The sequence below is a fragment of the Biomphalaria glabrata genome, chromosome 1 (assembly GCF_947242115.1).
Source record: "Biomphalaria glabrata chromosome 1, xgBioGlab47.1, whole genome shotgun sequence".
NCBI classification, from domain to species: Eukaryota; Metazoa; Mollusca; class Gastropoda; family Planorbidae; genus Biomphalaria; species Biomphalaria glabrata.
In genome coordinates, this window is record NC_074711.1 from 43,827,328 (window position 1) to 43,853,649 (window position 26,322).

The 26,322-nt window shown below is 38.5% G+C and overlaps 1 protein-coding gene across 2 annotated transcripts; it reads right to left on the bottom strand.

Annotated features, from left to right (window-relative positions):
* Nucleotides 1–911: 911 nt before the first annotated feature.
* Nucleotides 912–24,815, bottom strand: LOC106075272 (sodium-coupled monocarboxylate transporter 1-like). 2 transcript variants are annotated; one of them, XM_056038139.1, is made up of 7 exons: nucleotides 24,051–24,815; nucleotides 22,930–23,199; nucleotides 22,066–22,219; nucleotides 20,640–20,778; nucleotides 14,009–14,189; nucleotides 11,380–11,509; nucleotides 912–2,385 (listed from the first exon to the last, which is right to left on the bottom strand). In XM_056038139.1, exons 1-7 carry the CDS (start codon nucleotides 24,237–24,239, stop codon nucleotides 1,640–1,642), a joined length of 1,809 nt encoding a protein of 602 aa, XP_055894114.1. In that variant the 5' UTR covers nucleotides 24,240–24,815; the 3' UTR covers nucleotides 912–1,639. The 2 variants fall into 2 exon arrangements, with proteins under 2 accessions (XP_055894114.1, XP_055894121.1); XM_056038146.1 differs by lacking the exon at nucleotides 22,930–23,199 and having other exon boundaries at nucleotides 24,051–24,814.
* Between the last annotated feature and the right edge of the window lie 1,507 nt (nucleotides 24,816–26,322).

Sequence of the window (26,322 nt, forward strand, 5' to 3'; positions counted from 1 at the left end):
GGGGGGGGCGGATATTCATATTGAAAATTGCAAAAAAAAAATCTATATATATCTATATACATAGGCCTATATCTTTAATTCTCTTCTTCGCTCAAGAGTTTGGACGAGAAGAAGAAGTAAAGGAAAGATCACTCTCTTATTTCTGCAAGTCGGGCGAACTAGAGTTACGCCACGGATAATAAGTGAAATTTAAGAATTTGAATTAGAAAATAAATTCGTCTTTTCATTTTATTCATTCTTTACTACGTACAGAACTACTTAACGAGCCTTGCGTGTAGCGAAGACATACAGTTTATCATAAAATTCTATTTCCTACACAGATCACGCTCAATAGCAAGAATTAACAAATGTTTCAGTCTATCTACGAGAATTGTTGAACTAAAGTAATTCTTCATTAATATGAGGCGCGAAAAGCTTTAACCAGATTCCAAAATTACGGGATAAGGCCGTTTTTTTATCGCGCGTAGGATTAGCATTATCCATATTGAATGACACCCCCAAATGACAATTTTTGTTTATATATTTCAGGATATTTGTATGAGTTTTCTAAAGATTTCCAGAAGCTCCTGGTAAATCGACAGGAGGCCGCGGGAAATGTTATAAGTTAAACAATGGTTTAATTTAATAATTTATACATGTCATAATCATCTATGGTGTTGATGTCACAATCTAAGATGATGCTACTGTCACGATCAGACTTGAACTATATTGCACCATCAATGACCGCGATTGCCGAGGATCTTGAAATGATCTTTCGATAAGATGATCGTATAGAAGTAGACAGATCTATGTTGATAATACGATCATACGGAATGTTGCCAATTGATAAGAGGATCATCTAGGTCTAGGAGTTACAACTTGACAAATATGATCTAAGTACGATCTAAATTCAATGAAGAAACTTCTCTTCGTTTAAAAACAATTACTTTAATTAATAACTTGAAAACACTATACACAAATAGTTACAATGGTTAAAATGTACTTGAATAACTGATCTATTCAATAACATATCTGAGTCTTGATACGAATAAAATATATATTCTTAACTACATACAAGTTAGATCTTATCCCTACAAATCTTTACAACCGACTGAGGCTATTTTGCATCTTCCCCGGGTTTCAGCTTGTAATCACGTGATCAACAACTTACTCCTCCCAGACCAACCAATCATTGCAGTCTAATGTTTCCCTGCTATTTCGAGCTAAGTCGGCGAACAACTCAAAACTGTTACCATATATGGTCATAGTGTACGTGACAATACACTTATAATTAGCGCGGGTCCTATGAAAATGCAGGGCCTACTGCGGTCGCATAAGTGCGGAGCCCACTGCGGTCAACTAAGGCCGGACCTGCAAAATAGCGCGTATGCTACGCCGCCGGTCGACTAGTGTCCTATAATTCTCTTAACAATACTTCCATTCTCTCTACATCGGATAAAGTAAATAGCTTACTATTTCTCGATACTCTCCATGCATACAAAATCTCAACTAAATCTAGACATAAAAGAGATGTTTATGATTGAAACTCTAAGAATAATGACGAGACATTTACATGAGCAAAAAATAAACACACACAAAACAACTTTATTGATTTGTATGCTCACATTTGTATTTCCATATAGACGTAGTCAATCTATAGCTAGGACATTAGACTATTATTTTGTGCTTGTATTTGTGTTTCGTAGTCCAGTAATTTTTCAAGTGCTTTTCCATTAGTTTCACGGTCCACCTTTGGGAGAGACCAAACTTTGGCTAGAAAAGGAAATATAAGTCTCGCATTGTGTGTTGGCTGTTGCCATTTGCAAGTGCAGAGACTGACCAAGAGGCCGACCACCAAGCTGACCACTGTGCCGATACAACCATACCATTCGTAAGTAATATTGTACAAGAATAGGGAAAAGCCGACATCGGTTTGATTTGATATGACTTTCGTGTTCATAGAAGATGCGTTCGTATGCCAGGTAGAATTGTTTGTGGTCCATTCAGATAAAAAGGGGTCAGATTCGTTAGTGAAACACATGTCCGTAGAAGGAGACGGTAAGGTCGGAGGGGCCTTGCCGTACAGCTGATTACCAACAGACATCCACATTGTCAATGTCAAAGCTAAGGCGCCACCTACCAGTGCGCCATATTTGTTCCCAGAAGGAAAACAGGCACCCAGCAAAAAGACACCAAGAATAGGACCCCCACAGGCACCGAACACAGACAATGTCATCTGTGCAACACTTCCTGTCATAGTTCTGGCCAGGTAAGCCACGACAACGATGAGAACTCCGTAGACTAGGACAAGGAGTTTGGTCATTAACGTTGACCTTTGCTCTGTGAAGTTTCTCAGTGGTCGCTGCAGTATGTCTTCAACTGTATTAGCAGCCAGAGCGTTCATACCTGTAAGCAGAACAATGTTTTCAATGCATCAAACGTCAGCATACAAAAATCATGTACAGTTTTTAAATTGTTTTGCTCTTATGCGAGATCCCTGGCCTTATACACGACGTCATATTCGACGCGATGGAATAGCATGCGTTGTTGGTGTATCTGGTGTGCGAAATAAACCGTTTTTTTTTTAAAGGTATCTGATCCTTTTTAGCACTTTTTAGCACTGCATAATGAAATGTTCTAAACGTTTCTGTTTGTAGCAGAAAGTAATCTCAATATGGAGGCAGTATTAGACTTTATCTCTTTCATTTAAAACTGATTTAATTTAAAAACAAAAGCGAAGATAACAACCCAATCCTTGGGAGGATTAAAACTATGTCTATCAACTGTAGTACACTATACCAATGCAAGAAAATCATGCAATGTTCACGCTTTCCATATTCAGACAGGCCACCTCATGCATTGAGTGTTAATGATAGCTGGCATCAATGCTTTCAATGAACATTATTTGAAGGGAGTATTGTGTTTGTAGGTAACTTGTGATCTTTTTAGCTGCATTGCGTACTCGACTGGGTCGCCTCTGAGTTTGTTTGAGAACACATTCTCTCTTTGTAATCGAGGTTTTTTTTTTTTTTTACATTTTATGTTGAACATCAAAGTATCGCCTCTGTACAATTTTAATGTATAATTAATTCATCCTATTGATTTGGACATATTTGAAAGATCCAATATTGGTATGTAGAGTTTTCAAACCTAACTTGAATAGGATCTAAAAATATTAGATGACGTAATTTTATTCATATTTTAACTGTAACATTTATTTCCAACAACACCGTCAGCTGGACCGAATCGATTACTTTTTAATTTAAAAGGCTTAAAGTGATTTCTTTTCCGCAACGTTGATCGATAGATGGGTGTTAGGGAATAACTGAAGGACAGGCACTTCAACACAGATGGGTGTTAGGGAATAACTGAAGGACAGGCACTTCAACACAGATAGGTGTTAGGGAATAACTGAAGGACAGGCACTTCAACACAGATAGGTGTTAGGGAATAACTGAAGGACAGGCACTTCAACACAGATGGGTGTTAGGGAATAACCCAAGGACAGGCACTTCAACACAGATAGGTGTTAGGGAATAACCCAAGGACAGGCACTTCAACAAAGATGGGTGTTAGGGAATAACTGAAGGACAGGCACTTCAACACAGATGGGTGTAAGGGAATAACTGAAGGACAGGCACTTCAACACAGATGGGTGTTAGGGAATAACTGAAGGACAGGCACTTCAACACAGATGGGTGTTAGGGAATAACCCAAGGACAGGCACTTCAACACAGATAGGTGTTAGGGAATAACCCAAGGACAGGCACTTCAACAAAGATGGGTGTTAGGGAATAACTGAAGGACAGGCACTTCAACACAGATAGGTGTTAGGGAATAACTGAAGAACAAGCACTTCAACACAGATAGGTGTTAGGGAATAACTGAAGGACAGGCACTTCAACACAGATAGGTGTTAGGGAATAACTGAAGGACAAGCACTTCAACACAGATAGGTGTTAGGGAATAACACAAGGACAGGCACTTCAAAAGGATTGCGGGGAAGCTATCAAAGAACATGACTTATTCACGTTAGTGAGTTTGTCCCAACTCGCATGAACTCTTTGACTATCGTTTCCTACTTGACTCTCTCTTAGCATCACATTGAACTTAGGTCAGCCAGGAATAGTCTACTAACCTAAACAAGAGTTCATTTGCAAAGACGTTTGTGACCAATGGGCCAAATAAATTTCCGACATGCTCGCAAAAATTCGACTGTCTGCGGCTTCATTATGTACCGTGGACAGCTTTTCAAAAGGCCAGATAGCAGTACGTCCTGGGCCGGAAATGACCCACGAACCGTAGGTTGGGCAGCACTGCCATAGACACAAGAAGCATGTACAATGCGCTGCTGGTTTTGGTGTAACAGTTTAGGGATATAGAGAGTCATTCCAGCCCACTAGGCCGTACATACAACGTCATTAGAGGTAGCCAGCTTTAAAGAACTTCTTGGACTTAGTTCTATACTCCAAATAGGTCGTGTATACTTCAATCAGTGGGTGTACGATTAATGATTAAGATGTTACCTATAATTACCATTTTAAAATACTCTAGTATGAACAGTGTAGATACTACAAAGAAACACTCATTAAGATTTCCAAAGATAAATATTAAGCAAACAAACAGAAACAAGGGCGCATAGTTTTATCATATGTAAAGATTTGTACAATTTTTCAGCTTGTAAAGTCTTCATTGAAAAAGTTCGTAAACTGGAAAAACCTGCGCAAGGTTCTCGAAAACGGCTCTAACGAACTTCCTTGAAATTGTACAGTTGATGTATACCTTTGCCAACGGGCTAGCCACAGAGCTATTTAAGTTCTTATAAAGATAGAAGGTGCATGTATTGTTAGGCTCAAACTTTTAGTGAATGACTTAATTCTTTACACAAGAAAAATATTACAATACTTTTTTTTTTAAGTTGTATCAATTAGTTTGAATCGGTCATGCAATTAAATTTTTAATAGATCTAGACTAACAATAATAAATCTGTACGATTAGAAATATTTTTACCAAGTGTCAGGGTGAGGTATGGCGAGAGTGAATATGTTAATTTGATATTTTGGTATGATAGTTATATCCCCTTGTTTATGTACTAACAGATTATGAATGTGAACAGTCTTGCACGTGTTAAAACTGAATAGTTTAGTCTTCCTTGAATGTGAGAGAGTGTGTGTAAGTCAGAGAGGTCCTGTCCCCGGTCCAGGAAGGTTGGACGGTTACTTCCTGGACTGGTGTTTTGTATTATTTCTTGAGAGTGATATAATTGTGTGCTTTATTGGATATTAAAGTATAATTTGTTATTCATGGATAGCTGGAGTTGGAGTTGAAGTATATTGAGCATTAATTGTTCTTATTTAAATAACCCCTAACGAGCCAAGCAATAAAAGGGAACCCGACACCAAGCATTTAACGCAATTTCATGCTTTTAGCTTTCTCAAGACGTTGATCCTATGACTTGGCTGGACCAGTTGGGAAAAGGGTGAGGTGATCGCTTTTAAAATGCATATTGGAACGACCAAAATTAGAACTCGAGGGGTCAAGCCTATTTAAGCCTCCTCAAGAGGAATCAGTACTCACCATGCCAGGGAAGTGCTTACGAAAATAGAATGTTTTATAGTTATCTATTGTTAGTTTCAAACTTTAGAGCAACAACCTATTTCTTTCAACATAGTTTAAAGGGAACTAACTTAACTTATATCATCGCATCAGTACAATTTATTTCCCTAGTTCGATACCAAACTAAATGATTAGTTACCAGCAGGGCCGGTCTTAGACCAATGGAACCTATGCGGCCGCAGTGGGCCCCGCACTTTCATAGGCCCAACGCGAATTCTAGGTGTAAATTGTTAAATTAAACCATTTTAACTTATAATTAAAGGGTTCCTAGAATTCTCATGAAATTACAAAATATACGAAAAAGTCAAGAAAATCTCCTGAAATTATTAAAATCTTTTGAAAACTGATGCAAATCTCCTTAAAAATAGACAAAATTGTCATTTCGGGGTGTCATTCAATATGGACAACGCCAATCCTACTCACGATTTAAAAAAAAAAACCGGCATTGTCAACTTTCATTTAATAAAAATATAATAATAAGGAGAATTTTAACAAAAACAAGAAAGTTCAAATACTTAAATTTACTTTAATAGTCACTGGCATTTAACTATAGATCTAAATCTATCTCGACCTCTTAAAAAAAAGCAATATTTTGCTAGTCGATAGTAAATCTAAAAGGCAGATCTGAATGTTTATCTGCTTTTTGTTGGAAAACTACTATCTACTGTAGATGGCTCGTAAAGTTAATTAGACAGTGATTTTGTATTTAGTAAAGTATGAATGACAACCTTTGAAACCTTTGGTTTCAAAGGTTGTCATGGCCAGGGGTGTCAATGGGGTTAAGCTCCCATTGTCTATAAAGTACTCCTAATGGCATGCGTCTCAAATAGCCTCTGACAACTAAGTCCAGCACCTGGCCTGCTCGTGTGGCTTAGATATTAAGCCCGGCGAAACTGCTCTTACTAACAGGTGAAGGGGTGAAGGCGGATACCTGGCGCCACAAAACCGGGAGCTTCGGGCAGATGGAGCTCGTCAGCCTAGTAAGGCAGTTCATCTAGGAGAGGGGTACTCTGACTTCAAACCCCCGCTGCCTTGCGGTACTGAGGCTTCAGGAGACAACCTCGAGGAGAAATCAGGAGTGAAGCCCCTTAGGCGTTGGGAGTATCAGCTATGAAATTCCCTCCGGCAGCTTCTGCAACTGAGTTGGTGCCAAATGTAATGCGATGCGTTCCTTTGGATCACATCAGCAAGGTCGAGAGAGGGATCATGACGCATGGGCCACCCATGACCCCTTTATCCAAGGCCCAGGAATGCGCCCCGGAGAGGAAACTCTGGTGCTGCTGCAAAGCGGCTAAAACAACACGGGAGACAACAGTTACGGGTTATAAGTCCAACTTGATTGGCGTAATGTATGGACGCCACGGGTTGTCTCTGACGGTGGGAGAGGTCTTCGCGCCTCACTGATCAGCTACCGCCCGCCTCAACCTGGGCAGCCCCCAGTCAGTTAGGTGCTGATCCGCCACAGCCTGCCTGCTCTAATGGGTGCTTAGAGCTTAGTTTAAAACGACAAGTAGGCTGGAAACTTGCACCAAGCAACAAAAGAAGAAAACTTAAACTGAAAAAGAAAATCCCTGTCATGCGACTGGCCACTTGGAATGTCAGGACAATGTGTCCTGGTCTCACTGATGATCTAAGGCAGATCGACGATGCAAGGAAGACGGCAGTTATAAACAACGAGCTAAAAAGGCTACATATTGACATTGCAGCCCTGCAAGAAACCCGACTGGCCGAAAACGGCATGCTCCGCGAGACTGACTACACTTTCTTTTGGAAAGGGAAAGCACAGGATGAGACTCGAATACATGGTGTGGGCTTTGCTGTCAAGAACTGTCTTCTTCCCATGATAGTCCCTCCAGTTGGTGGCTCGGAACGGCTACTAAGCATAAGTATGATGACAGCATCTGGAAAAGTCACTCTAATTAGTGCCTATGCCCCCACACTATGCTCGCCTCAGGAGGACAAAGACAAGTTCTATGAAGACCTCAAAGAAGCCATTGCAAACATTCCTCAAAAAGAACATATGATCCTTCTAGGTGACTTCAATGCCAGAGTAGGATCAGATCACACTACCTGGCCAGACTGTCTTGGGCTTTTTGGAATCGGAAAGATGAATGAGAACGGACAAAGACTGCTTGAATTCTGCACATACCATAAGCTCTGCATTACCAACACATACTTCAGAACAAAACCACAGCACTGTGTCTCATGGAGGCACCCTAGGTCTGGGCACTGGCACCAGCTGGATATGATACTGACACGAAAAAAGGACATTGGAAATATACTGCTGACACGTAGCTACCAAAGCGCGGATTGTGATACTGATCATACTTTAGTGTCATGCCGGACAAGACTGCTGCCAACTAAGATCCACACTTCACAGGGAAAAAGAAAATCACGCCTGAATACTACTAGCACAAAAAATCCTGATTTTTGCACCGAATTTGAGAACAAATTAGAGGAAGCTTTTAAAAACTTCTCTGTGACTGAGGTAGAAAAAAGCTGGACGTTTATGCGTGATACAATCTACCAAACATCATCACTGGTCTTTGGAAACAAAACCAAGAAAAGCGAAGACTGGTTTGAAGCTAGTCTACCAGAAATGGAAACTGCCACTACGAACAAGAGAGCAGCCATGCTAATCTACAAGAAGGATCCCACCCCAAGCAACTTAAAAAGGCTCAGAGCTGCACGTAACAATGTCCAAAGAGTAGCGAGACAATGTGCTAACAAATACTGGCAGGAGCTATGCGAAGATATTCAATCTTGTGCCGACTGTGGTAACATAAGAGGACTATATGAGGGCTTGAGAAAAGCCTTTGGACCTCACACCAGCAAGTGTGCTCCGCTCAAGTCAAAAGATGGCTCAATCATCAGCGATCGTGCGCTGCAAATGGAACGATGGGTAGAACACTATGCAGAACTCTACCAGATTGAAAACGCCATCTCACCAAATGCTGTTTCCAACTTCCCATCACTTCCAGTTTTGACGGAATTAGACGAAACGCCCTCAGTAAAGGAGCTGAGCATTGCCATTGACATGCTTGCACATGGGAAAACACCCGGAGGAGATGGCATTCCTGCTGAAGTAATTCAGGCTGGAAAACATGCCCTAATCAAACCACTCCATGAACTGCTAAGCTTGTGCTGGGAACAAGGAATGGTCCCCCAGGAATTGAAAGACTCCAACATTGTTACAATTTATAAAAATAAAGGCGACCGCTCTGATTGTAACAATTACAGAGGCATCTCACTGCTTAGCATAGTCGGAAAGGCTTTTGCTAGAGTGTTACTAAAGCGATTACAGATCCTGGCAGATCGTGTTTATCCAGAGTCGCAGTGTGGCTTTAGGGCAGGAAGATCTACAACAGATATGATTTTCTCTCTGCGGCAGCTACAGGAGAAGAGCAGAGAACAAAAGCAGCCCCTCTTCATAGCTTTTATTGATTTGACCAAGGCCTTTGACCTTGTTAGCAGAAGCGGTCTGTTTGCTGTACTAGAGAGAATCGGCTGTCCAAATAAGTTAAGAAAACTAGTGTCAGCTTTTCACGAAAATATGCAGGGCACCGTTCAGTTTGAAAGTTCTTCCTCCAGGCCATTCTCCATTAAGAGCGGTGTAAAACAAGGATGTGTACTGGCCCCTACACTATTTGGCATCTTCTTCTCAGTCGTACTATCCAGTGCTTTTAAATCCCTGGAAGACGGAATATACATCCATAGCAGATCCGATGGAAGGCTCTTTAACCTGGCACGTCTTAAAGCCAAAACGAAAAGGCGTCGTATCTTGATAAGGGAGCTGCTGTTTGCCGATGACGCGGCACTCGTATCTCACTCACAAGGAGGTCTACAGAAGCTAGTGAACGCCTTAGCAGCTGCTTGTCAAGAGTTTAGCCTTACTATAAGTCTCTCCAAGACCGAAATCCTGGCACAAGACGTTGCAGAAATACCTATAATACAAATTGGGAACCACACCCTTTCAGTGGTGCAGGAATTTACCTACTTGGGTTCAACAATTGTCAGTAACCTAGACTTAGACATCGAGCTGACAAAAAGGATAGGAAAAGCTACCACAGCATTGGCAAAACTATCCAAGCGCGTCTGGGAAAATGGTAAATTGACCACAGCGACCAAAATCCTAGTCTACAACGCCTGTGTTGTGAGCACTCTCCTTTATGGCAGTGAAAGCTGGTCAACATACATGTACCAAGAGCACAGATTGAATAGTTTCCACTTGCGCTGCCTGAGACGCATAATGGGCATCTCTTGGAGGGACCATGTCTCCAATCAGGAAGTTTTGAGATTGGCCAATATGAACAGCATGTATGCTCTCCTGACACAAAGGAGATTACGCTGGCTCGGACATGTCACCCGCATGCCAGATGGTAGAATCCCGAAAGATATCTTATATGCTGAGCTTGTGGAAGGAGTCAGACCCAAGGGCCGCCCAAGACTAACATATAGAGATGTCTGCAAGCGAGACATGAGAGCCTCAGGCATCAGTGAAAGTATGTGGGAAAACATAGCCAAAGACCGGAGTGCATGGAGACAGACTGTGCGTGCTGGGACAACCCTTGCTGAGAATAAAAGAATTGAAGCGGCTTTAATCAAGAGGGAAAAAAAGAAAGCTGCCCTGTCTGCTAGCCCTAAATCAGAGGCATACAAATGTACGAATTGTGGCAAAGTCTGCCGTTCTAGAATTGGCTTGATTAGCCACACCAGATTCTGCCCCGTCTCAAGATTAAGCCAAAACCAGTGACTCACTTGGGCGCATCCATTGCCTTTCGAGACAAAAGGAGCCATATATATAAAGTATGAATAAAATGCAAAGACGAATTTCTTTTCAAATACAAAATCTTAATTTTCACTTATTATCCTTATCACAACCCAGAATGGGCCCCGCGCAATCCGTTTCGCATAATCTGTAGAACCGGCCCTGGTTTCCAGTAGCTAATTAACTACATACATTTTTAAATATTTTATTCCTGTATTTCAACTTGATTCAAGGGTGGTATGTGGCAGAAATACTGTGTACAAGATTCCATCAAGACAAAAAGAATTGATATAAGCTTTGTTAAGTTCGTAAAAAAAAACAAAAACAACTTACAATGGCCACAAAATGACCATAAAAAAGTGACTTCCCTATGATAGATCGATGTGTGCCCCACTTTATTGACAAAACTGTTCTCCCATAAAACCACACTAGTTAAAATCTATTCATACAAATGTGTAAAGAAAGTGTTGTGTATGTATTTCATACATCCTTAAGACTACTTTATCTTTTTAAGGTTATTTTTGTTTCTTTGTTGTTGGTATTTTTGTTGGTATTTTCACATTTTTAAAATTAATTATAAGTTGTTGTTTTTCTGTTTTGTTTTCTTTGACATGTTTCGGATATTCCTGCAGAATGGAAGGTTATTTCATCATGGCCCAGACCTCCCACAAGGACGGCAGGATTCAAACCCTTAATCTTTGAGACGATAGTCCAGAGAGTGTATCATGTGACAATGCAGCCAGGTCTAAGTAGGCACTAAAGAACGAAACGGTGTGCACCATAAAAACTTTAAATGGAAATGTACTTTGTAAAAAAAAAGGTAAACAGGTGAAAAAAGGTGAACTCATGTCAAGAAACTGTTATCAAAGAAACTGTTGTCAAAGAACTGTTGTCAATGAAATGTTATCAAAGAACTTCTGTCAATGAACTGTTGTCAATGAACTTTTGTTAATCAAAGAACTTCTGTCAAGGAACCCTTGTCAAGGAAATGTTGTCACGAAACTGTTGTCAATTACCTGAAGACAAAGTGCTCAGTGCACCGCTAAAGATGGACGACATGTAGAGCCCAGACATGCCAGGAAGGTCTTGTAAAACATGTAGAACAAAATATGGAGGAAGCTGATTTTTATTACTGATCAATCCAGCCTGGAATACAAATGATAAGGCAAGAAGATAAAACACACACACACATTATTTTAAAACCAAACCAAAAAAACAGTTAAATATATTGAGCATTGCGAAACACAAGCAATCCCACAAATACATCGCTTGGTTATCTTATTATTATTATTTTTTTTTTGTCATACAAACACAATAAAATTATAGAAATATTTTGTGAATATCATGCAAGTTCTACTTGGCATGTGACAGTGACGTCATCCGGGGGAAAATAAAGCTGTTGGTCAGTGTGCAGCACCATTGAGACAAAACCGAATGAATGTCTTTTTTTTTGTGGTTTTTTTTTTTTTTGTAAACCAGCACTCTGTTGAGTTCAAGTTTTACGTCAGGAGAAGGTGTGTGTAAAATGTAAAAGAGTGTGTTTGTTTGTTTATGAGTTGTCAATGGACATCATTCACCAATCGTAAGCAAACAACATTAAGCCACGTGGTGCTCTATCTCTTCTATATAATTTACGATCTCATGTTTAATTCATGATGGTTGTCACGTGACAGTTTTTTTCGTTGTTTTATCAATAAGATCACGTGACTAAATGTTGTTTGTTTACGATTGGTGAATGAGGTCCATTGTGAATTCTTCTTCTTCTTCATCGTTCTCATTGTTATGTTGGAGTGTTCATATGACTAGACCAATACATGAGATGAACTGCGCAGTGGTTTCCAAATCAGGGAGCTCTCCATATAGTTTTCTTTCTATTGGGGTGATTTGGGGCCAATGTCTTATACGGGCCTCTTGGTAGAGAGAGCAGTTTTGGAGGACGTGGTCGGCATTTTTGGTGATACTCCACATGGGCAGATTTCACTGGTTCCAATTTTGAGCTTCCGGAACATGTGTTGTCGCATTCTGTTGTGTCCGGTCCTGAGTCGAAAGATTAGACATTGGTCTTGTCGGGATAGCTTATAGTAAGCATCATCTTTCTTGTGATTTGGATGGGAGCTCGTCCATTTCTCATTTATTTTATCTACAATTAATTTCTTCATTTCTTCTGGATAGAGAGCAGAGTTTACTTGTGAGTTTGTTCTCCCACTCTTGGCGAGTGTGTCAGCGAGTGTGTCAGCCTTCTCATTTCCTGCTAGTTGTATGTGAGCTGGTATCCATTGAATGACAGTTTTTTTGCTGTTGTGGTTGAGCTTTGTGAGTGCTGTTTCATTGTGAATTGTGTTTTAACACGTGTATTTTATTCAGGGGAGGTTAATGTGTGTTAGACCAGTAGTTAGTTAAGGAGCTGACCTGGTTGTCGTTACTCGATGTTCCTTATCTGTCTGTTTCAAAGTATTTGCCTAATGTTCTGGTTTTCACGACACATTGTCGCCGTACGATTTTGAATTAATTTACCGCTGTGGCCTAAACGCCCTTGAGTATTAATTTGGGCCTATTTAATTCTCTTTGATATCTTGGGGTGTGTAATTATTTTTGTATATGTAAACCACGTATGTTGTAAATAAAAATTAAACTTTAACTCCTTTGTTGAGTGTGACATAATTTAATGATGAAGTATAATAAGAGAGTCAACTTCTGTAACATCTCTGTCATGTAGATATACCTTACTAGAGAACCATACCCTAACTGAGCCATGGGTGTTAATCCGGGACCATTTGTTATAAAAGACCTCAACACTGACCTGCAACGTCACAACCTGTGGGCAGTTTAGACCAATAGCTCGTTGCCACGTCACTGGTCTGTAACGATTGGTCTCAGTTAATCACACACCTGCACATGTTATGTTTTAAATGACTTTTTGCACTATACATTTGGTACCACATCTAATGATGCTTTAGCACTTTAGTTATTGGGGGCATTGCATTACATTCAACTCAAACTAATACCCAAGTGTAACCCAAGTTCCTTACATTCTAAAAAGGAAACTTTACAAATAGAAAAAACTTTAAAGGATCGATAAGAGAAGATTTAGCCTAGTTTTACTTATGAATTTATGATAAGCTTTGATAGCGCATGCGCTCATGTGAACCAATGAAAACCGAGATTAACAAATGGCGTGTTCATCCAAATTGTCTTGCTTTGTTTTGTCAATGTTGTGTTCATGTTGTTTAATTCTAAACCTATCTTTATTCTTCACTTACATTGTAAGGGTCACACTTGATCTGATTCTAAACCTGTTTTTATTCTTCACTTACATTGTAAGGGTCACACTTGATCTGATTCTAAACCTGTTTTTATTCTTCACTTACATTGTAAGGGTCACACTTGATCTGATTCTAAACCCTAAACCTGTTTTTATTCTTCACTTACATTGTAAGGGTCACACTTGATTTGATTCTAAACCTGTCTTTATGCTTCACTTACATTGTAAAGGTCACACTTGATCTGATTCTTAACTTGTCTTTATTCTTCACTTACATTGTAAAGGTCACACTTGATTTGATTCTAAACCTGTCTTTATGCTCCACTTACATTGTAAGGGTCACACTTGATTTGATTCTAAACCTGTCTTTATGCTCCACTTACATTGTAAGGGTCACACTGGATGTGATCAAAGTAAGCGTAAATCACAATGCCAACAGCGAATAAAAATCCGCCATAAAAGATACACATGAAGAAATTAATGACGAAGGTGATTTTGGCTTCCTTCATTGTCCTCATAGCACAGACTCTCTGTGTTGTTGATTGGTTGAAGACATTTGTCAGCCTAACAAAACAAAACAAAAAACATACCCTATATTAGTGTTTTCCCATTCAATTATATAAAAAGCTTGATTTAAGTTCTCAAAGTTTAACAGTGAAGAGACTGGGTATCAAAATCGGCCCTGGCATTACCATATAAACCGGCCCACAAATGGCATGTCATATATTTTCTGTGGGGGGGGGGGGTGTATATGTAATTAATCTTCATTACATTCTGATCTTTCATTCTTTCAAACGTTTTTTCTAACCTAGAATACTCTCATCCTATAATTAGTGGAAAGTCAGTACACACCGCCAAAGTGCAGATAGGAAGTCCGGGGGAGCGCTGCGAGCTCCACCTAGTGGGGTCGGAGCGAAGCCCCGGAACCAACCATTATTTCCGTTATTTTAAGCTTCAAAAATGCATATTCTAAGGTATCTACAGTGCAATTAGCCTGCTACTCTTCCGCTAAAAAAAAAATCAAAAACCATATCTGCTATGGAGTCCAGCGACTGCTAGAAAATGGTAAAATGTTTTAGTTTTTGTATTGGAGGGGAAGGAAAACCACAAAACCTCTTTTGGCTACGCTCATGAAATTTGGTGACTGTAGTTTGCTTAAGTTGGCTGCAGTGGGGCAGTAAGTAAAGTTTCCCTTTCAGACAATGAGGTCTGAGGCAAGGGATGGTTTGAACTCCTCCCCTCCCGGCTACGCCCATGTGTTATATTATAGGTGTAAGCCTAATTCTCTACAAAATATATAAAGTTTGATAACGCATCGAAAACTGGATGTATGCATTCGTAGGATTACATAATGTATTCTATTTATACATGTATGTAGTCTGAAAACTATAAACAATACAATAGCAGCCTAATGAGTTCGAAGCTTTTTGGTATTACTTATAGATTACAGACGTTTCTTCAATAAATAAGATTGTTACGTCTTACGCATTTCATGTGTCAATCTAGTGATGCATGTTGATCTGTGACTTAAAATATGCTAAATCAGGGGTGGACAAATTACGGCCCGCGGGGCACATGCGGCCCGCCGGAGTGTTTTATGCGACCCGCGAACATCTACAGAAATCAGGACTGCTCACATATATCACTTTTTAAAAAAAATGTAAATATATTAAAAATAAATAATTTTAAAAATCTATGGAAACTTCTGACTCTTCCACTTATGATGAAGAAGCTAAAGAAAAATTGTCTATGCATGCAATTCTAAAAAGTTTAAATTAAGCGAAGAATATTCTTATTTGCAATATTTCGAAACATTCAGTCTAAAACACAAACTCAGGACAGTAGTTATTCTATACTAAGATGAACTAAGATGAATTGTGTTGAATGTGTTGGGTGTGACAAGTCAAAAGCTTGCTGTCAGAGGCACTCAAACTTATCACAGCATTAATTATTATTTATTATTATTTATTTATTTTATTTTAATTATTTCCCCATCCTATCCCCAATTTCTTCACCCGCCCCACCATTTCCTCTCCAGGCTAGACTTAGTCCACCACCTCGGAGATAGCTAGGCCGCGTCTTTTGACTTACCCTTGATCGGGGAAAGATAAACACACAGTCTCTTTGGTCTTACCCGCCGGATGTCTGACGGTCGCAGTTGACGCCACCTTGGGTGGAATGCAAGTCAATCTTTCTTCCCCCCCCCCTCTCCCACGTCTCTCTTTGATCAAAGAGATTACTCGGGTCTACACGCCTCTCGACACTCCAAGGTGCGACTCCCATCTCGAGTCAAATTCACCCAGTGAGAGATAATCTTAAGCCTAGGACATTTCCTGTTTCCGCCCGTCTCTCTCAGGCCTTTAAAAGGTAGACTAATTCAAACCAGACCCGCTCATTTCTCTATCGCTGGCAATCGAGTCTGGACTATTTCATACATTCTTACTCTTAGAGGAATACCTGGTGGTAAGCCGAACTTAATCACAAGTTCCATCTTAGTTACTTTGTGCATATTTCTCACTGGATACTATCATGTGTATTTTATTATTTCATTTATATTTAATTAGTGCATTGTGTATTTCTCACTGGCGTAAGTAGAAAACATAAACATGCCCTATGTATATATTTATGTATTGCATTAATCTATTAATGCTATGTTGCTCAATTGATCGTTGATGCAACCATGTATATATTTGTACATCTAATTTTACCCCCTTTATCTCGACTGACCGCCTTGATAATTTACTAGCGCACTAATACTGCGCTTAGAAAAGAGATGTGAATTATCTCCCCTGTAGTCATTCTACTATGGCGAGAGTTGCGCACCTTGAACGGACGCTCTCCCCATTCAAGCACTCCATTGTTCTCGGCCGACGGTCGTATGTAAACAAACCGTCATGGTCGCTGACCACCGCCCATTTCTCCCCCCCCCCCTCCTTTTTTTCTCTTTCCACTTGTGCTGTTTATTTGAGATTATTGCTTCCCCTTTTATGTACATTTTTATATTGCTACTATCAGCCATCTATTTTCCAAATCCCATTTGTCATCATCTCCCCATTGTGCTCAGAAGCAATTTTCCAATCTGACGAATGCACCTCAGTCGATGGCATCTATAAGATGCATGAGAGACATGTCCTAACTTGTCTTCATTTATCCGCAGCCTCCCTGAGGTGTCTGCCTATTGCCTATTTGTTTGGATCACCTGCCTAATTATCGGATCTATTGCCTTTGCACTTAGTGCTATTCAGCACTGCACTCCTGCCTACTTACTATTGAGTATCATCTACTGCCTACGTGGATCTACTCAACTTTACTACTTGGCGTTATCGGCTCTACTTGCCTGCCTATTCGACAGCGCACCTGTCAACTAGTTAGGTACGAAGTCCCTATAGACCCAGAGTCTGTGCAAGACGTCATAGCTACGCCAAACCCTCCGCAACTCACTGGACTTATCCTGCTAACTACGCTGCCCACGGCAGATCAGCTCTGCCCGCAGTACACGTGTGCCCACGGTAGCCGGCCACCCGCCTTACTGTGCCCACTACAGATATCAGAACTTTGGATTGAGACTCCACAAGAACTGTATCACCGGCGTCCCTCTACCCGCTAGAGCGCCACCTCCAGCTGCATAACCTCAAGCCAGGACACAGCCAGCTGCGACCCAAGCAGGACAACCAGCTAAGTTCAGAAGACAAAAGTGACACACTCTCTTATTGAGTGCAAGAGTGATGATTAAATATAGTATTGATTAGAGATAGAAGCAAACCCTCCCCCTTTTTATTCTTCTATGTAAATATTTATGTAATATTTTAATTTTTAACTTTGTATCTGTCTTTCATTGCTTGTCTCGTTGCGTGCCTGCTCCCGATTTATATGCTGACGGGTTGGTATGTGATAGCTTTCAAAAATAATCATTGCCTAGACATTAAACACGCCAAACACACGTCACATTCGCTTACCTGTCACATTGGGTTCGCTTGAAACAAGATGGTAAGTGTAACAACTGAAAAAGGCTGTGTTTTTACTGAGAAAAACTTGATTTTTAATAAATTTAAAGAAAAATATCCCAACCTTAAATTCGACACGGGAAAGTTAGCGAAAACTGCATTGAATAGGATACACGTGACCGTATTAGATCAGCGATCAAATTTATCAGACCTAGGAGTCTTAACCACAGGCAGTTCCAAGAAGTACATTGGGTAACAAAACATACTGATATTCGGTAACACAGTAGTGTCCGCTGGCTTAGCATGGGCAAGGTAGTGAGAAGAATATGGGATCTTAATGAAGAAATTATGTTTATTGAAGGACAGTGTTACTTTGTTACTAATATTTTTTAATGAAGAGTGGAAGACTATATGTTTTTTATCGACATAATTGCAATTGGTTGTTTGCATGTGAATGTATGCGCATAAAAACTCTTTTCAAAGTTACCCATTACTCTAGCAAGCAAGTGATAACAGGTTTTGTCATTTTCCTTCGCTGAAAGATGAAACTATTTCTAGTGAAATGTTGAAAAGTACAATCATTGATTTTCCTGGCTGACTCAGGCAACCCATTCCATTAAAAAATAAGAGAAAGCAGAACGGTTAGAGGCACTTACTTAATGTGAAAAGCTCTTGCTTCCTCCTAGTACATTCTTAAAAACGCGATTTGTATATGAATATACCATGACCCATTATTTAAAATATAAATCTCCTTTCATTAAATATCGGATGTGACAGCGCTATATAAATTATTGTAATTATTGTAATAATTTTCATCATTAATGACTTCATACTAAGCATAATTGTGCCATTAATTATAATAGTATAAAAATTGATTTAGATCTAGATTTATTTTTTAATTAAATATTTTTTTTAAGCCTTAAGTGTAGTATTTTTAGATATGTTATGAAAAAGAAAAAAAAAGAAACTTACTTTTTCTTTTCAAATCGCAGAAAGTAGAGCTTTATACCCATATGGAACTGTGAATAAGTTGGGTGGTTTGCAATTAAGCGGCTGTGTGTATGTGTTAAAGTTAATTTCTATTAAGCATTGTTAAAGAGCTAATTGTCGCGCCTATTTTATTTATTTATTTATTTTTTTTTTTGCTGCGTTATATCAATGTTTTCTAACTTAACCTCTCTCATCCCTCTTTTTGGTTAAATTTCATTGGAACCATTTAAAGACTGGGGAGGGAAGGTGCAAAAAAAAAAAAAGAGAGTGCCATCAAAGGCCCATGCCGACCAGCAAAATAATTAGACCAAACACAATCTCGAAGACATCATAGCAGTCCATGCCGCTCGTGCATAGCAGAAAGTACGGTCTAACGTTTGCAAATGATAATACGTACAGTGTATAGTGTATTTGTTTTTTATATTCTTGTTGAATTTCAAACAAAATTAATTGTAATAAGAATTAAAAAAAAAAAAACAAATAAGAAAACGTGTTCGGGCCATTGTGTCTTGCTGCTGTCACTTTTTTTTTTTAAGTTGTCTGCATTGAAATTTTTTTTCTTTGGTCGCGACCAGACTGGCCCATTTGGTACCGGCTCACCGGGCATTTGCCCGTTTGCCCATATAGCCAGTCCGCCCCTGGTGAAGAGTACACACATTAACAAAAACAGCCAAGAATTTCTCCACGCAGAGAATCGGCAAGTGTTAATAAAGATCAGCACATTGCTTAGGAAATGATGAAACATTAGTCAAGTCACTGTTAAAAGTTTAGCTATTCTCGAAGTGTTAAAACACTCACGTAAACTCTATCTGAGTTGAATGTTGCCTTGCACAACGACAAACAAACATTGACTTTTTTAAATTACCAGAAATTTAAAAAAGCGAAACAATTTCACTTAAAACACACAACTTTACTTCTTAACTACTGTAGAAAACAACGTCTTCTTTCAGCTTTTTTTGAAGTTTTTCACATTAGAGATGTTCAGTCTAGGTATAATATATGTCTGTGATCTACTTAGAAGACGATGCGCATAATGTTCCGGAACATAAATTTTTTTTAACTCTTGCATGAATGCGGAAATATCCAAAGACATATAATCTAGTCTGTTCCAGATAAATATTTTCTCATTTTTCTAGCCAAATGTATATTTATTTCTTTTTATACTTTGAAAAATTATAACTGTTCAACCCAGTGTTTTTCCAATGTGGTAAATGTCACAAGAGCTAGTCATCCTTTTCCTAACGATATACATCAACTGTCGAATTTCAAGAAAAATCGCTTGAGCCGTTTTTGAGATACATGTCCAGGTTTTTTCCACCCAGAAGGTTCCACGAATGTACGATTTGAATAGAGATATTATAAAAAGAACAAAAATTATTGTATAATTGAAGTTTTGGATTTCCATTTGACTAAAAAGAACAAATATAAAAGTATTACTCATCCTGCTAGTTCATTCTATTTTACCTTCTGTATAATGTCTATAGAACGTAATACTAGATTAGGAGTGCTTCAAATGTATTTGTATTCTTTTAAACAATTGTTTTAACAACATCGTGTCCCTCATCCTCGACACACATGCACACACACACACACAGATGTATGATAGAAAAAATTAAAATCTAGAATGTTTCTTTTCATTTAAAAGTAAATGACACAAGACACACTGAAACAACGAATTTAATAACCAGCTTGATGGCTGAGCAGTAAAGCTCTTGGCCTCCGAACCGGGGATCCCGAGTTCGAATCCTGGTGAAGACTGGTATTTTTAAATTCAGAATCTTTGGGAGCCTCTGAGTCCACCCAGCTCTAATGGGTACCTGACATTAGTTGGGGAAATGTAACGGCTGTTGGTCGTTGTGCTGGCCACATGACACCCTCGCTAACCGTAGGCCACAGAAACAGATGAACTTTACATCATCTGCCCTATAGACCACAAGGTCTGAAAGGGGAACTTTGATGAAACATCAATCTTTGGAGTAGGGAGAAAGAAAATTATTTGCGAATTTTTAGAGGCACTGAATTACCAGAGGAGACTACACTCTCATGCATTAAGATCATCTAGGTAAGCAAATGTAAGTACCACATGAAGCAGCCGCCTATGAGTGTACTCCACCAAGTAGATCGAGACCTTGGGTCAGGACTGAACTGCAGGAAGTTTGTTCTACCTCCAGCTTCTGCCTTGCTCCAAACTTTGTCAGCTCCGCCCACGAGGGAGAAACCTTTACAGAGAACATGAACAACTTTACAAATACTTTTGTTTAATAAGACCATACTTCCTTTATACAAAGTCTAGTGTGATGGTTTGTCTTTCATAACTCATGAATGTTAGATTCAAAACAATGGAACATTTTTACCCGCCATATTCCCCCGCTTGCTTCCCCCCCCCCCCCAAACCCCGAAAAAGAATCCTGGTTAAGAGAATATATAAATCTACTAGACTTTATAGTATTTGAATAATAGGCCTTTAAATTTACTAGACTTTATAGTATTTGAATAATAGGCCTTTAAATCTACTAGACTTTATAGTATTTGAATAATAGGCCTTTAAATCTACTAGACTTTATAGTATTGGAATAATAGGCCTTTAGATCTACTAGACTTTATAGTTTTGGGATAATAGGCCTTTAGATCTACTAGACTTTATAGTATTGGAATAATGGCGGATAATAGGCCTTTAGATTTACTAGACTTTATAGTTTTGGGATAACAGGCCTTTAGATCTACTAGACTTTATAGTATTGGAATAATGGCGGATAATAGGCCTTTAGATTTACTAGACTTTATAGTTTTGGGATAATGGCGGATAATAGGCCTTTAGATCTACTAGACTAAAAAGACGATGCGCAAAATTTTTACAATAATTTTTTAAAACCCTTCCATGAATCCGTAAACACTCAAAGACGTATAGTCGTTCAATATTTTTTTCGTTCTCTAGACAAATGGGAATTTATTTATTCTTTATACTATGAACAATTTGAACGGTCTAACGTGAGTTTTACCAGTGTGGCCGACGAGCTAGTAATTTTTCCCAACGATTTACAGCAACCGTCAAATTTCTAGAAAAATCGTTAGAGCCGTTTTCGAGATCCGCATCAGGTTTGGCCCATCCCTTTACCAACCCAGGTCAAAGTTAGTTTATGTTAATTTTCACTCAGTGATTTGTTTTAAAGTACCTGAGGTTTTATTGTACACAAGACTCTTTTACTTCAGCTAGAGACTAAAACAAAAGAACACAACTTCACAGCTGACTTATTGAAAACTTCTTGTATGAGTCTCAACCATCTATTTCTTAATTGCTAGAGAAATGCTGGTCCAATCTTTAAAGTATATCATAGACCCAGCGACATATCTATAGCCACTATAGGCTTAAACTGAAGAGTGTAGGGACAAGGCGCGTTAAATATAATTAAAAACCTATGGTCATTAAAAAGAACAACAACGCGTCTTTTCAAAATGGTGTCTCTGAAAGAAAAACAAGCATGCAATAAAACCAAACACGGACAGACCTTTTCCAATCATGACCATGAGTCCAGTGATCATAATACAACACTGGAAGGCGTCCGTCCACACAACACTCTTGATGCCGCCTATTGCCGTGTAAATTGTGCCAATAGAGCCGACTATTAACACAGACACATAAAAAGGTATTCCAGCTGCCGCCTAAAACATGAAAGTTACACAAATAAGCCCCGAGATACATTCTCAATATTTAAACATCTTTTATTTAAAAGTTTAGTATTGTCATTTTTTAAATAATTGTATATTATCCTACATAGAGGCAGATGATGAAAGGATCTATAAATAGCAAGTTGTTGTTGTTTGGTATATCCGGTGTACAGACGACCAGAGTGCGTAGAATAGTGTTATTAAGCGAGTATGGATCATCTCATGGTAATGGTAATGAGATGAATGCCTGGGCATAGGAACGATGGTGCCCACAAAGCAGTTCGTGCCCCCTCTCTCAACGGACCTGATGTATTCAAAGAATCATTATTGTTTTAAAAAAGAAACAACAACCGCTAACAGGATCGTACAAATCAAAGTGTGACTACCGATTTTGACTTTTAGTGTAAAAATTCCCAATACAGAATTTCGGCACATCCATTTACGACATTCGCACAAAAACTAAAGCAAATTGTTGGTTGGGAGAGGGAATCTCCTGCCTCTCACTCTAGAGCAGCGTTTCACTAGCTGTCTGATGCACCATCGTAAGAAGGCGCCACGAGCTGACAGTGAGTGTGGAAAAGGAGGGGAGCGGAAATTTTTTTTTTTTAAGGGACAAAAAAAATCTGTGTCCACGGCCCACAATTTGAGAAATGTTTGACATCATGCTTGTAAACAATTAAACAATTTTAAATGAATGCACTTACTTGTAAAGCCAGCGCCGGTGTAAGTAATGCAATAGCCATGTAGAAAAATGTTTGTATCATTGCAAGAGTCAGCACAGAGTTACGTACGAGCTCTGACTGAAATCTCAGACGTAAATATTGATAGATACTGGTCACGTGTAGTGGGTATATAAGAGGTATCATTGTCACATAGCCAATCAAAAACGACAAAGCAAATCCAATTTGAAACGTTGTGTGCATAGCTCCATAATAGTACACTTCTGTTGGTATTCCCATCATAGAAATAGCGGACTGAAACAACAAAGTTTTATTCTAGCTCTAGAAGACCTTAAACAGGTTCTATACTAGTGTCTCCTGGTGTACCGCGTCTAGGTCCCAAAAGAAGTGGAAACAGGAAGCGTATTTCTACATTTGAATGTCGAAGTTTCGAATTTATACACAGAAGAGTTAACGTGTAAAGGGACATAAAAAGAAATGAAACATTTTTATTTTATTTCTGCTAAGAAAACTTTTTGTTTGGAAATTGTATTTATATTTAGAGAAAGCGAGCTTTTTTTTTCCAGGGTCTAAAAAATCAGATTGATCAGTCAACAAGTTTCAAGTTTCTTAATAAGTCTATTACTGTGAATTTACTATTCAATTTGGACTATAATGTGCATTATAGCTTGGTATACATTGTGTGCTCAATCTTTTCATGATTTCTACTTATAAAGTCTTAAAATATTTTATTTCGTAAAGGGGAATTCTGATTTTTTTTCAAAAGGGTCCTCGGCATACACTGGACATTTGAGACATCGGGTTGTACTTTTAAAAATATCAGAAGTATTCTCCACTCAATTCCATTGTAACGACTAGATATAGGTTGCCTTATAACGACTAGCATAAGACGCTTCGCTCCAAAGTTTATGTACATTTCCTTTGGTGGTTGGTGCAAATACTTTTACTAGGTGCTCATGGAAACCGCAATATATTACTTGAGGGAAAAGAAAGACATGGCGCAGTTATAAAGAAAGATGGTCTAAATGTTTTTTAATAGACGTCTGAAGTTTTTATTTTAAAAAAAGTGCTACTTATTTCTATTGGGAACTATATCGATGTTTGTGATCCAATAGAATATTCTAATATTAAAAATATTCACTTACCATGAATGTTGCAAAGATAGACAATGCCACAGGAAGCATCGACATCTTTCTTCCTCCAAACAAATATTCATCTCGATTAGTCTTTTTGGCGTCTTTGATGGCGAAAAACACTCCAACGGCCAGTGGAATAAATAGCATGACTGCAATGACCACGTAGTCGGCAATCTGTAGGCCGACATTGCCACTCATTTCCAACAAGTCAAAACAAAACAAAAATCGAACACAATGTTTGAAGAGTGTACCTCGAAAAATCAGCTAAAAAAATAAATTGTCCTTACGAGTCTCTTTAGAATATAACGAGTTTCTGTATAGTTGTCTTTAGCAAATAATAGTCTTATTTCGCATACCACTCTTCAACTAATGGGAATTCCTTTAGCCCTTTTATTTTAAACCTTTCAAAGTCTACGGACGTGACAAATGAACAAAATATCAAAGCATCCTAATATCAGCCATAGTTAATGCATTACTTCATTAGACGTTCAACTCTGTCATTAAAGATTCCTAAGGCCTACATTATACATTTCATCATATTATTGCTTATGATTAACAGTTGCTTAATTATTGACTTTGACACGGTTCTTTTTTTTTTTTTAATTAACATGATAATAAGTATCATAGAAAAAAGCCTTAGGCTACTTTCCAAACAAATGGTTTGACCATGAGACGTATGGGTTATTTAAGATAAGACAACTGTGTATTTACTTTTCACTGACTGTCAATTACTGGGCTGATGGTGTGAAAAGACGAGACTTCCTCCGTGTAATAAGAGTGTGTGTGGCCTAAATGTTAAATGTTATTTCTCTACCAAGTAAAAATGTAAGTTTATTTTTGCCAAGCTGGTCACGTGATAGGGGATGGTTTTATACTAGCCAATTCGACCACTAACATCAAGATGAAAATAAAAACGAGTAAAGGTTAGAATTAAAATGGAAAGAAATAGAATTGACTAAAAATAATTTTAATATACATTTAATCAAGAATAGGAATTAAAAAATACGTTTCTTAAAAAGGCAATACCACCATTAAACAACTTCAAATATAATAAAATATTAAAAATAATTAATTAAAAAAATAAATTGTTTAAAACGGGAATCAAACCCGTGACTTTGACACTGTCATCTTCGTGTACGACATACATACGTCATTAACATATTGGCCTGCGGACAATACCTAGTTTATGCAATTATATATTGATATCATTACATGGACATCTAGATCTAACGCTACTACATCAGTTGTTAAATTAATAGAGCTGTTTTTGAATCCAGGTTCTATAAAGTTCTGACTTGAATAGAAGTATTGTAGAAAAAATAACTTTGTCAATCGGCATTCTCCGCCTTTTCTAAACTTCTGGAGTCAACCTCCGTTTACACCAACACACCATGTAAATCTTAGATCATACATGGAGTCGTTTACATCATCACACCATGTAAATCTTAGATCATACATGTAGACGTTTACATCATCACACCATGTAAATCTTAGATCATACATGGAGACGTTTACATCATCACACCATGTAAATCTTAGATCATACATGGAGACGTTTACATCATCACACCATGTAAATCTTAGATCATACATGGAGTCGTTTACATCATCACACCATGTAAATCTTAGGTCATACATGGAGACGTTTACATCATCACACCATGTAAATCTTAGATCATACATGGAGACGTTTACATCATCACACCATGTAAATCTTAGATCATACATGGAGACGTTTACATCATCACACCATGTAAATCTTAGGTCATACATGGAGACGTTTACACCATCACACCATGTAAATCTTAGATCATACATGGAGTCGTTTACATCATCACACCATGTAAATCTTAGATCATACATGGAGTCGTTTACATCATCACACCATGTAAATCTTAGATCATACATGGAGACGTTTACATCATCACACCATGTAAATCTTAGATCATACATGGAGACGTTTACATCATCACACCATGTAAATCTTAGATCATACATGGAGACGTTTACATCATCACACCATGTAAATCTTAGATCATACATCGAGACAGAGTACAAGAATATGTGAATTGTGACAGAAGTTCATATAGACCTGCATAAAGTGGTGCAACTTAGGCACTAAATTTCGTCACAAACTCTTAAGCAAATCACATTCACAACAGGCTGAGTCTGCTCCCTCGAGCTGTAGTTTACCTTCCCTTTGTATACACATAATAATTAGGGTAATGTCTTCGAATCCGAAAACTAGGAATGAGGTACAGTGTTTCACATGACTACATAA